The 12815-nt window shown below is 40.8% G+C and overlaps 1 protein-coding gene across 2 annotated transcripts in view; it reads right to left on the bottom strand.

The window, feature by feature from the left end:
• galnt2 (UDP-N-acetyl-alpha-D-galactosamine:polypeptide N-acetylgalactosaminyltransferase 2) overlaps positions 1 to 12815 on the bottom strand; it is a 57512-nt gene that overhangs the window by 22444 nt on the left and 22253 nt on the right. For both annotated transcript variants that reach the window (XM_038701031.1, XM_038701033.1), the window contains exon 2: positions 2586 to 2673. In XM_038701031.1, the coding sequence (XP_038556959.1) occupies positions 2586 to 2673 (88 nt within the window). The remainder of the gene's footprint in view (positions 1 to 2585; positions 2674 to 12815) is intronic.

The following is a 12815-nucleotide window of genomic DNA, read 5'->3' as shown; positions in this document are numbered from 1 at the left end:
CCTCTCGTCACAGATCCGTTTCCATCCACAGCTGCTTGTCTTTGTTTGTTGGAACATTTTCTGGAAACTGATGGTAAGTGGCAGGCAGGAATCGCATTCAGAACCGTTCCCTCGATCTGTACTGAACCATGAACCCTCCGCCTACCAGCTCAGAGAACACCCACGCTCAGTACACACACACACACACATATCTTAGTAGTAGCATAACACTAGGCTGAAAAGCAGCATCCAGCACCAGCGATGGATGTGGTGACAAGTGTGTTTTATTGCACCTGTAACCACAGTGATGTCACGGGGTCCTGGAGGACACTTCTGCGTCACTACAGCAAAGTGAGACGTTAAACAGCAAAAACATTTTCAGGGGGCGCAGTTACTCTTTAAAGTGGATGTATTTACATTTAACTACAATACAGACAAATTAACAAAAAGTTATTAGTCGATCTAATAGTTCACTGACAGAAAATTCATCAGCAAGTATTTTGACGACTGATTTATCTTTTAATCTTCCATGCTCTGGTCGTGGTTTCTCAAATGTTTTGTTTCATGGTAAAGTAAAATATTTTTGGGTTTGGACTGTTGGTTGAAAAACACAAGCAATCTGAAGAAGTCATCTTGTGCATTAAGGGGCCGGTGCACTAAGTCAGAGGTACTTTTTCTTAGTTTTTTTTAAACTATTGTTAAATAAATAGTATTTCTAAGGTTTAGAACTTTTGGGGATTGTTTAGGATGTTTATTATGATGTTAACATCATTCACAATTCAGGTGAAAATAAGTCACTCAGACAAAAACAGTTTCTCAAATTAAAAAATAAACATATTTTAAATGTTTAACAATGAAGCATGGCTCTGCATTTTCAGAGGGTTTTTTTTAAATGTTTTTATTGTTTTGAGCAGGTCACCAGAGACATGTTTATTCATGTGCCTATTCAAATTAGAAATACACTTCTGAACAACCTAAGTTCTTACTCATTCACTCTCCATTATCCATCTTTTAGTATCCTTTACTCTCACTGTCTCCTCCTCTCCATCTCCTGTTTCCTCTTCTTTCACCACTTTTCCTCTTCTTCTTCCTCCTCCTCTTCTCGTGTGTCTGTGTGCATGTATGTGCGTTGTGATACGCCGCCATCGTTGTAATTGTGTAAAGTCACCCTGAAGTTGAAATGCCCCCACTTCAACATTCAAATTGGATTCCATTTCCACTGCTGGATCAGATAAGAGAGTGTGTGTTTCAGCTTTCGCAGGTCACGGGCTTGTGAAGGAGGGGCGGCTGCTTTGAGTCAGGCTGCGGATGAGAGCTGAATAAAAAAATCGCTGCTCAGATACTCTGCTGTGACTTATTCCGCTCTACACTGTTGGAGTCTGAACCATTGTTTGAGTCTGGGTGGAGATGCATAGCTGGGTTTTGTGGCGAGATTAAAATGGATCCTTGAATTATTCTGGATAAATTTGCAGCTCCAACATTTGAAGTCTGTATCACATGCCGGCTGTATTGAATTGTCTTCTCTTTTTCTGTGGTTATTTAAACATGGTAAGGTTAGGAAGGCCGAGGATGTTCATGTTCAAGTGGTAATAAAACTATGCCACTGTGTTACCACATGCCAAAAAGGAAATGATTTTGGTTGTGGGAACATGATGTTAAATACTTTCTGTATACATGACTGTGGTGCACAGTGTCTGCCGTGCACATGCTTTACAGCTGGGATGTATTTGTCCTGTCTTGCAGTACAATCACAACCACAATGAAATACTGAACGCTTTCCACTCAAATATCCTGGCTTTGAATATGAGTGAAGATATATCTAATAGCTTAGTTTTTTTGTCGCTGAGACCGAGCAGGTAGCTTCCAGTCTGAGACGTGAATCAAAGTCCCTTAAATCTGCATTCTATTGAACAGCCAGCAGGGGGCAACTCCTCTGGTTGCAATAAGAAGTCCAGCTCCATTAGAAATAATGGCAAAATGACCCTACTTCTCAGCTGATTTATTACCTCAGTAAACATTTTCCTAGTGAGTTTATTGTCTCAATCGCTAGTTTCAAGCCTTCTTCAATACAACACGATGTTCATTTAGTAAATTATGGTCCAATTTAGAGGGAAAAAAAACATAAAGCAGAGTATGCTTCAGGGCGGGATCATCTGTGATTGACAAGTCGTTACCATGGCGACCTGTCAATCAGGCTAGAATGACTCGTACCCACGGCACTTTAGCGCCTTGAAAAAAAAAAAACTTATTAGGAGTTGGCTGTTCCCTTTCTCTGGTGAGTACATTTAGTTTTAAGCCTGTTGTTCGTTGTCAGCCCTAAAATTGTCAGCCCTGTTAAAATGACAGTTAAGGTGAATTACAGAAGCACCTAGCTAAGCAAGCTAACTAGCTCCACAAACCACCGTCTCGTCCGAATATGGTCACTTCCAGGCACTTCCTGGTTGCAAAAACTCTACATGGCGGCGCCCTTTCGGCCAAACTCAAGGCTTCAAAACAGCAATCCACAAACCAACGGGTGGTGTCACGATGACTATGTCCACACAAAGCACTTTAGTTCCAGTGTCACAGTGTGGTTGTAGTGCATGATGGGTAGTGCAGTTTCTAACCTGGTGGTAGAGTCTCCAGGCTGTGAGTCTTGTCGTCAGAGCCGTGACCTTTGTTCCTACTGGACGAGTCACTGGAGACCCAATCATCCTGAAACAAAACAAAGACACATCACATCACACACACAAACACACAAGCTTGGATACATATCTGAAAACAAGTAAAAATGAGAGCAGCTGAGAGACGTCTCATCCAAGACAAAGGAATCAGTTATTTTTTAATGATATTAATTGGAGCATTTTGGCTGTAAAACAGTAGACTGTCACACTGTAAAACATCATGCAGGAATTTAGAGGCATCAACTCATATTTTGTCATTAACTTAATGTACAAGTTTCATGTGACTTGAACTCTTCTTTTTCCACAGTTTGAAGAAAACAAACCCGCTATGTCCTTGAAGATAAGTCCTGGTTGTTTCTTTTCGTAATAATACAAATAATATTAACCACAATAGTTTTCAATGTAAATGTCACAGTAACTCTACGGTTGTTGATTTGATATCTTAGACTTACTGACCTTAACTCAGTTTAGTTAACTCACACTTATAAAGACAGCGTGGGAGCTTGCGTTTTTAAGTTAAACCAGCTTTACCGGTTTTACAGTGCCGGATAAATGTGAGAGGAAAGACAATGTGTGAACTTATAATCACTCTAGGCTTAAATCACACGTGATTAGTGCAGCTTATAACCTGCTCCTCCATTTTATCACAAAGTACCCAACACAGAAAACACCTTTTTAAACACTTCAAATTCTTAGATTATTATCAATTATCAGAGTCTGATGTGCTTCATCCTATTCAAATCATTAATAAGTGTTTTTAAACTGTGCATAAAGGAACAGTCATAGTCACGCGCTGTCCGAGCCATCCCATCTTGTGTCCATCTATATTACCATTAAAGCCCACTGGATCAATACGCTGGGAGGCACAGTAATTAGCACCATTCATTCCCTGTCCAGAGCTTTGCCCTTGACTTTAGAAAACTATTGTCTAACTGTCTTATTTGTTCTGCAGTTCCATTTCACCTTCAGCCTCCGCCAAAATACTTTATTGATCTGTTTTCTTACTACCTCAGGACAACCAATGACAGTGTGACGTTAGAGACCACCACAAACAGTATTCAAGTGTTTGTTTCTACACCTGAGAGAAGTGGTAAAGAGTAGAAAAAGGATGTTCACACTATTTTTCCGTTGCTTATTAGGCTTTTGCATTTCTGGTAGCAAAATAACTGCTGTTTTCTGAGACTCTCGCCCATCATTTCCCTCTGTGCCAGCCCTTTTCCATTCATTTGCTCTGGACACTGCGTCAATCTGTTCAAAAACGATACCCATTTTTCAGTGACTGAAATAAGATTAGTCCATCTAACACCCACAACTACTGTAAAAAGAATCCTACATAAAATCAGTTTCTATAAGTGTTCATGACAGCTGAGGCACAATCGGATGGTAACGCTCAGTGTAGGATGAAAACCAGAGCTGGCTGGATACTCGCTGCAGAAATACATTTTGACAGAATCTGGGGAAAAACAGGACAATTTGGGAGAAAATAAAGCTCCAAATTGGCTTTCGACTTTTGCTTTGCCGGGCTGTTTTGTCTTTCTAACATTTTACGGTCAACTGATGATTATAAGATAAACCGGAGGAACCCCTTTCCTTCTTCAATCGTTATTTTTTTTCACGACAGTAAACATGCAGCAAGTATTCTCACATTTGCATGTGCATTGGCAAAGTATAATACCACAGTAACACGACACATAATGAAGCCTAAGCTATGGTGTGTATCACATCAAGTTGATCATACTGTATCTGTCATGTTCTCCGGCTCAACTGAGCAAGCAAATTTTCAGCTGCCTCTTTACAAGCCTGGCTTCCTTATGGTCCACAGTTCAGTCCCTGTTCAGAAACGGCCTAGAAACAGTGTTGTGGAAACTGCGTCTCATGAGAAAAAGACCTCCTCAAAGCACCTGTGCTCATGTGCAACGACAAATGTGCAAAGTAGACCTGGGCAAGTGCACAAAGGCATCAAAGATGGCCAGGGGATCTGTACCAAAATGCCAAACACGCACACACGCGCACACCTCCCCCCTTCCAGCAGCACTTTATAGACAAGGCCTGCAGCCCGGACGGAAGGACAGAGTCATGACTGGAAAGCCCTAAAAAATTCATGGTTTCATCATCCGACTTTTCAATGAGGCCAAAGTTGTGTTAAATACATGATCCAGCCTTTAAAACTCTGTTGAAACGAAAGTGATGACATTCTACAGACTTCTCTGCTGTTTTTAAGTGCGTCACAGCAGCAAAGCCGAGGTGTGACTAATAACGCTAACGATGGCTCTGGCCCATGTAGGGCCAGCACCTTTTGAAGGCTTTGCATGTAGGAAAAGCACAGATGTTACTAACTAACCCTAACAATAACACCGTGTCCCAGTAAGCCACGACAGTGTGATGGCATGAACAACACTGAAACTGAAGCAGCTAAATGAAACTCAGTCATTGTTAAATTAATTGTTTACGCCGGTGCTTTTACTACTGTAACACGTCAAAATGTCTTCCATGTAAAAGTCCTCTGTGTCAAAGGTCAATTTAAATGTGAGCACTTTTCTTTTTTCAGCATCGATGTCTAAGCTAAAAACATATGACTGTTGGAAAGTAACACTCCAGCAACAGAAACTATCGGATGTTAAACAAGTGGTTAACGTTGTGAAATGGACGAAGTTTGGTTCGGTTAAGGCAACAAAATCACATGGTTGGGTTAAGATCTTGGTTTGGGTTAAAATCTTAAAATTAGTCCATTACTTAAGTCATGTGACTTAACTTAAGTCATCTATGTAACGTTATTTAACAAAATAAGTAGTCAACTTTGACCTTCTTCCACACAGGACTCAAACCTGGCCTCTTAACAAAAGTCCGGCGTTTACTACACCCGCTCACCCACCCCCATTCATGTCCTTACCTGGACTTTGACGCTCTTTATGCTCCTTTGCTACCGTCATTAGCCACCAGAGGTCCACCATAACAATAAACGTAAATACGGTTCGTAATAAGCTGCTGCATAATCAACCTTTACGGCCTTTTTTCTGGTGAGGACGAGCTGGTTTTAACAAAAGGTTTTTGATAGGTTTGACAGATTGAGCAGCTCTTCGTAATTTACAGTCAGTTCATATGAAGACTATGTAAATGACAGACTTGGGCTGAAAAAGCAAGTTTACTGCAAAGTATTGCGAGACCATGAAAAAAAAGTGCTTCCTCTTCGGTTTTTCTGGATTGCACAGATTTACAACACCGTTTTAATAAATGTTAATATTCTATGTGAAAATTATAAAATCAGTCCCACAACATCATACGCCTGTACAACCTCAACACACTCACGAGGAGCTAGTGCTGGGAGCAGATCAGCATGTAATTCTTCCTGCTGTGCTTGTAAATGCCGAATATCTATTTTACGACTGCAGTTCTAGGTTCCATGTTTACTTGTTTTAACTTCAGAAATTCATCATATTACTTTTCTTTAAAGAACATAAAGGCAAGGAGAACAAGGTGACAGGAAAACGGAAACATGAAAAAAGGTTGACGAGGGAAATGTAATGGTATAGAAAGTACAGAGCTCCAGCTGCATCTGTAGTGCCTGAAAAGCACCCCCTGTGATTTATGGGAATTGGGTGGTGATGGCGCATACATAAAATGCTTGCGTTTGGTATGGGAGACCTGGGTTCGATTCCCACTGTGAGACATCCACCATTGTGTCCCTGAGCAAGACACTTAACCCCTAGTTGCTCCAGAGGTGTGCGACCTCTGACATGTATAGCAATTGTAAGTCAGCTAAATGAATAAATGTAATGTAAGACATCACAGATCGCACCAATGATGATGAGAACAATGTAGTGCATGATTTATCAAGAAATGATTGCTATAAATTTGACTTATCACTGACTGCAACATGATTTAAAAGGGTAAGTAGAGAGCAGATGTTGGGAGAGCTATTTTTATAACTCACATCATATGAATGGCTTTGAAAACCTCTTAGAGAAAATGGCCCCAGCCTGTAACTGCCTCTCCTCTAAATAAAAACTTTGATTGATTGAAACCGTGCACACACATAAAGACAAGCAACACACACCTCAGTGCACCAGCTACAGACAGAGATATTAGAAAAAAAGAAGTTTTGACTGACAGCTAATCAGTTTTCCCCCCTTTATGTAAATTTAAGGTTGAAAATAATCATCTGACAGTATCACATACATTCTTAATCACCTTCTTTTACCTCTTTTCGATCATGGTGTTTACAGAGTGCCATAATCAAACCAAAGACTCCATGTTTGTCAAGGCTGCATGCTGAGACTATTTAATGTTAATTAGTGAGCTTTAAAAAGGTGCTGGTAGGCAGATTTTGTTACCTCTGGACCGAGCCAGGCTAGCTGGTTCTCAGCTTCCAGTCTCTGTGCTAAGCTAAGCTAGCTGTAGCTTTATATTTACTTAACAGACACTAGAGAAAATTGAATAATAAGGCCAAACATTCACTAGTTCCAGCTTTTCAAATTTGAGAATTTACTGCTTTTCTCTATTTTATAAAACTGACAATTCAATACGTTGTGGTTTTGGCTTGTTGGTTAGACAAATCAAGCAAGTGAAGATTCTTCTTTTCAGGCTCTGGGGAATTGTTGAGGTCATATTTTCTCCAATATTTTGATATATAAATTTTCACCCTCTTCCTTCCCTGTCTGCATCTTTGTCCCTGGCATCTCTCCCTTCATCTTTTGCTCTCTCCCTTCATCTTTCCCTCTTCTGCTGGGTCACTTCGACAGCAGTTTTCTCAGTTCATTCAGAGGACATCTGATTTGTTTCTGTCATCGTGGTATAAAGCCAGTTTCTGTGCGGCTTTATGGTCAGTGAGAGACGAGCTGAAGAGAATCTCATAAATGCTCCACTGAGGGAAGATAACATTGAATTAAATTTTAATATGCTTCACACTGCTTATATTGCCTTTTGTCATTCTTTATAAAAGGCATGCGAGGGTGGTTTTAAATGTGAGGTACAGCTTTCTTTCTGTTTGGTTATCTTTTTAATCTGCCCTTTCAGGATTTTTCTCCTGTGGTGGCTCGTTTGTTTTTCCTCATTTGAGCCACCTAACATCTCTCGCGGGCGTCCGTATCCCTGCGGTGCATGTTTATCTCTATGCTTTGTTGTTGGTTTATGTAGGCCAGTAACAAGCACCTTACTGCACAAAGTGCGATAATGACTTTATATTCATTAAGAAAAGAAGGACAATTTTGGAGCTTTCTATGTCATGCTGCAACACAAAGTGACAGGAAACTATAAAGGGCCAGTGAGAAAATGACACTTGACAGATCATGGGGTAACAATCTGACATGTACAAGTACATTCTGTATGTCAAAGCACCTGAAGTCAACTAACACACACCAGAACAAATTTCAATATGCAAATTTCAGTCGGATGTTCTGCTTGTTGCACACGTCAAAAATGTCTATCTGCAGTTGTATGGCTAATTGTATTGAAAACAATTCTGGCTCTTCAAGTCAGGACATCATATGAACTGAAATGATAGTGAGTACTGCCATTTACCTCTCCTCCAATCAATGTCTAAAATATATTTAAATTCCCTTCAGCAAAAAAGGCAAAGAACACTGGCTCAATTATTTTGAGGAGCAATTACCAGTCCTAATAAACATTTCTTTGCCAAGTTGAAGATGAGCACTGGGCACAACAGAGCTCTCACACATGCTTCTCTGGTAATGGGATGGACTTTAAGGACTTTAAGCCCCCAACAGATCAGACCAAACGTGTGTGTGTGTGTGTGTGTGTGTGTTAACATGTGTCAGCTCATATTTGTGTATGTGGGGGTTTGTGAGCTCACATGCATTAGTGTGTCAGACTGGTTACACTCATGGTTATCTGTCAGCTGTGAATGTGAACGCGCGTGTGTGTGTTTGATCTAGTCTTGGGCGAGCCTTTAATAGAGTAGAGAATAATCCAAAGTAATCTGATCACATCCACTGATAGATTAACTCAGATTGTAGCCAAGGCAACACACACACGCAAAGTATTCTCCTAGGTGGTTTTTGCTCATACACATGAATTAAGTCAAACACAAAAGTAAAAAGCACTCAGACACATATGTATTAACGGCATGGACCCCCCACATCTAGTCCTTTTGTGAAAAAAAACACAAGTTAACATGGGACTTTTATCTGCAATAAACTCAAACTCAAAACGAACCATGTTTCTGATACAACAAGTGGTGCCGATCATCTGATTTGCTCTGTAAGCCTAATTCATCACAAAACCTCTCCAAGAAACAACAGTACAGCACATCAGGCATCAAGAGCAGCAGGGAGAGGAGGTAAAGAAACTCACTAATGGACGATGTGCTGCTAAAGGTTGTTGATACACTGAAAATCTTGCTTAAATTAAATGTGTTACTCTGTTGTTGTCACACTGTGTGCCTTTCTGCTCTGTTTAGTTTTGTTCTCAGACGGTTTGTTATTTTAGTCTGTTCTGTAGCTGTTATTTAGTCTGCATTTTGGGTTTCAGTCCTGTCTGTCTGTTGTTCCGTGTCCAGTCTCCCCAGTGTTAGTTTATTTACGGTTGCCTGTCTTCGTTCTTGTTTTATTCTGTCTACTAGTGTTAGTTTGTGATTTCTGCTTTAGTTTGTTTTAGTCTTCCTTCTTTGTCTGTGTGTGCCGGTCGTGAGCCCTAGTCTGTCACTTACATTTTGGTCTGGTCCTGTTTGTGTGTGTCTTGTTTTGGGATTTGTCTGTGTTTTTCTGTTATCTAGTCTACTTCATCCATTCTGTGTTATTAGCGCAGTCCCTGTTTGCGTTGTTGCTGACGCCTTGTGTTTAGACTCCCTGTTCACTGTTCTGTTTAGTTTAGACTTGTTTTATAGTTTGCTTGCTGTCTTAGTTTGCTTCCTCTATCTGTATTTATTGTTTATCTGGTCATGATCTGTCTGCTTATGTTTAGTAGTGTTTTGGTATTTTCCTTATTTCTGATCTGTTCCAGTTTAGTTTCATGGTCTGTCTGTTCAGTGTCTGTTTTCCTGTGGTGATCCCTGTTTTACAGTTGATCAGTGTTTGTCCGTTTACATGGTTTATCCTGTTATTGTCTGGTGTTTGAATCTTGCCTTGCTTCTGTCATTCTCTCTCCCTGCCTGCATGTCTGTCTCATCTCTGTCACCTGTGTTGCTCCCGCCCTGCTCGTTAGTCCCTGTATGTTTGCTTATTTCTTTAGTCTGTGTCACGTCATTGTCATGTGATGTGTGTCCTGCATGCTGCTGCGCTACCCGTTCTGTTGTTTTGGATTTTGCCAGTTTCCACTACCTGTAAGCTTTGTTTATGCCTCATGTTGGATTAAAATCACTGAACTTGGTGTTAGCTGTCCGGCGTCTTGCGTTTGCGCTCTCTCCTGACAGTTGTATGCCCAGAAACTGCTGAAATGATCTTAAAAACAGGCCTTCTGTTCAACTATGAAAAGGTCCCTGCTAAACAAAATTAAAAATGAGTTATTAAATAGTTTCTACCACAGCCATGCTAGCTGCTCTGTGAGGCTGTACTTAGGCACTAAGGTTGGGCCGATAGACGACTATGAACAGTATTATTATAAATTTTACATACGTTTCGCTTTCGCACCTTCCTTGGAATTCTATTCTCCCCACACTCAGACACACAAGAGACCTACACCTCAGGTAAACACCGGCTTGCCCCGCCTCTCTCTGTCTCCCCCCTCGCCCGTCTACTCCACTTTCTCCATCAGCAGTACGTTTTATAAAGTCGCCTAAAAGACACAAAATGTCTCCTTTTTTGCGTATTTTTCCACCCGCGATCCGTTGTCACAGGAGCAGGTGAGCTGCTGTTGCTTGTTAATGACGCTGCCTAACAAACAACCCAAACCAATATCTGCACCTTGTGTGTTCACTGCTGCTTTACCTGGTCCCTGCTTGTAAAATTTCCACCACGACTTGTAACGTCATAGGCTACCAAGTTTTTAACAGAGTGAAGTCTGTGTGAGTGAACACATGCACATAAGACGACCGCAATCCGCTAAATTTTGAAGACATCGCCCAACCCTATTAGGCACAGCAGTGCTAACGTCAGCATGCAAACCATGGCTTACCATGTCTCAGTTTAGCACGTTAGTATGAAAATTAGCATGAGACACAGTTTCATGTACAGCTGTGGCTTATGAGACTGTTATTAGCTTTGCAAGTTTAAGGTCATATACAAAAGTGCTGAACAAACTGAAATATTGACTTGATGATGGCGGTAGATGAAAAGTCAGTTAGTACAATTAATCCTGACAGGGACACGAATATCTATATCAAATTTCATGAGAATCAATCTGATAGTTGATGAGACATTTCAATCTTGAACAAAGTGGTAAACCAACCAACTGATGACACCCCTACAGCCATGCAGCTTGTGTGGCTAAAAATACATCAGAAAAGCAATAAATGGATACATAATGTGCCTCACCTCCCATTTTAATGCACACTTTAGTCCAGAAATGTAGAGCTATATCTAATGTGTCTGATGTGTTAATATCTCCAAAACCAAGAAAGCAGTGTTGCTGGTTTTCTAACAAGTATGTTGTTCCATGTAGCATATGACAACTGATGCAGCCTTTCACCCACAGGGCGGCGTACAGCAGTGAACGCTGTCAATGATTAGAGAAAATGTCTGTCAAGTGAACAGCTCAGGTTCAAGCCCCCGTGACAGCCAGCATCTGTCCTGCTCAAGTGTCCTTAAGCAAGACACACCAGTGCCTGGCATGGTGCTCGGTGGCTGAGCCTGACCTTTGACCTCCCTGAGGAGGGAAAAGCGACGTCACAGAAATATCATTCAGCACTGGTCGTCCCAGAGGGAATCAAACTGCAGGCTTCCTAGATACACAGAGGGTTTTTAAAAACAAAATGTCCTAACCATGGTTTTAAGATTTACCACGGCTCTAAATGAGAGGAAGTTGAGTATATCCAGCTTTTCTGGTCAGATAAACATCAAACATGACAAAAGAATGACTTCACCCAGAACCTGGGGTGAAGCTGCTTTTAACTCAGACTGAAAATGAACTCCCCCTGTTGCTAAACTTCAAGAAACAAGGAAGAAAGCTGGCTTATTAACCAATAAATAACCACAGAAGAAGATAAAGGAGGAAGAACAAATTAGATTTAATGTTTCACCATGAAGTCATGTGGACACAGTTCACTCTTATTAATGTTCATAATTAATTTTCTCTGCAGGAAGAATTTATCATACAAAACCTCTAAATGTGTTTATTACACATTGGTGTTACTGGTAAGACTGACGGCCCTATTTAAACAATCTACAGAGCATGGTCTAATGTGCATGGCGCAAGTGCATTAAGGGCATGTCCAAGTTCTGCTAGTAAAACAGCACATGATCTGGGAGCAAAGCAAGGCGTAAAGGGGTTATATTTAGCCTCTTAATTAATCATAAGTGTGTTTTGGCAGTTACATGAATTAAACCAGTCAGTGAGTGTCATCTCACATTACCTCTGAAAGCCAGGTGCGCCTGGCACACTGCTATTGTAATGCCGATGAATGGCGCATTATAAAAACCATCAATTGATAAAAAAGTGTGATGCAGACTCGCAGCTGAGAGAGAGAGAGAAAGAGAGAGAGCACGCTCATGTGGGCGAGCACGAGAGGGGGAGCATGCAAATATGACTGAAGCATTGACAAGAGGAACTTTCTTTGATCACTAAGCCTAAATTAACTTACAGTTCTGTGGTTTATCAGTGAAGTTGTCAGTGACTTTTCGAAAATGACAAGTAAAACTAGCAATGACACATGAACCTCTTTGCACAGGATATAAGCTAGAGCCCCAGAGTCTACAGCCATGCTAGCAGCCCTGTGAGACTGTGCTTACGCATTGCGACATCAGCATGCCAACATGCTCACAATGACAATAGTAAAATGCTGATGTGTAGCAGGTATAATGAGTACCATATTCACCATCTTACTTTAGCTGTTAGCTAGCATTTGGTAATTTGTATACTAAACACTAAGTACAGCTACAGTTAAAGGGCCAGCATGAAAGAGTAATAGGAGACATTTACAAAAATGAAAGAATTATTTAAAAATTAAAGACCTCAGTAAACCTCACTTTTCCTATCAGCTTCTCCTAATTTGCCTAATCTTCACAGTTCATGAAAAGCAGTAAAAAAGCAAAATCGCCCCAGGCATTTCAGCAGCTCCTGAAC

This window comes from Micropterus salmoides, unplaced genomic scaffold (genome assembly GCF_014851395.1).
Source record: "Micropterus salmoides isolate LMB-PRFRI ecotype aquatic unplaced genomic scaffold, ASM1485139v1 Ms_hic_scaffold_6, whole genome shotgun sequence".
Lineage (NCBI taxonomy): Eukaryota > Metazoa > Chordata > Actinopteri > Centrarchiformes > Centrarchidae > Micropterus > Micropterus salmoides.
This window is presented reverse-complemented; position numbering and strand designations above follow the sequence as displayed.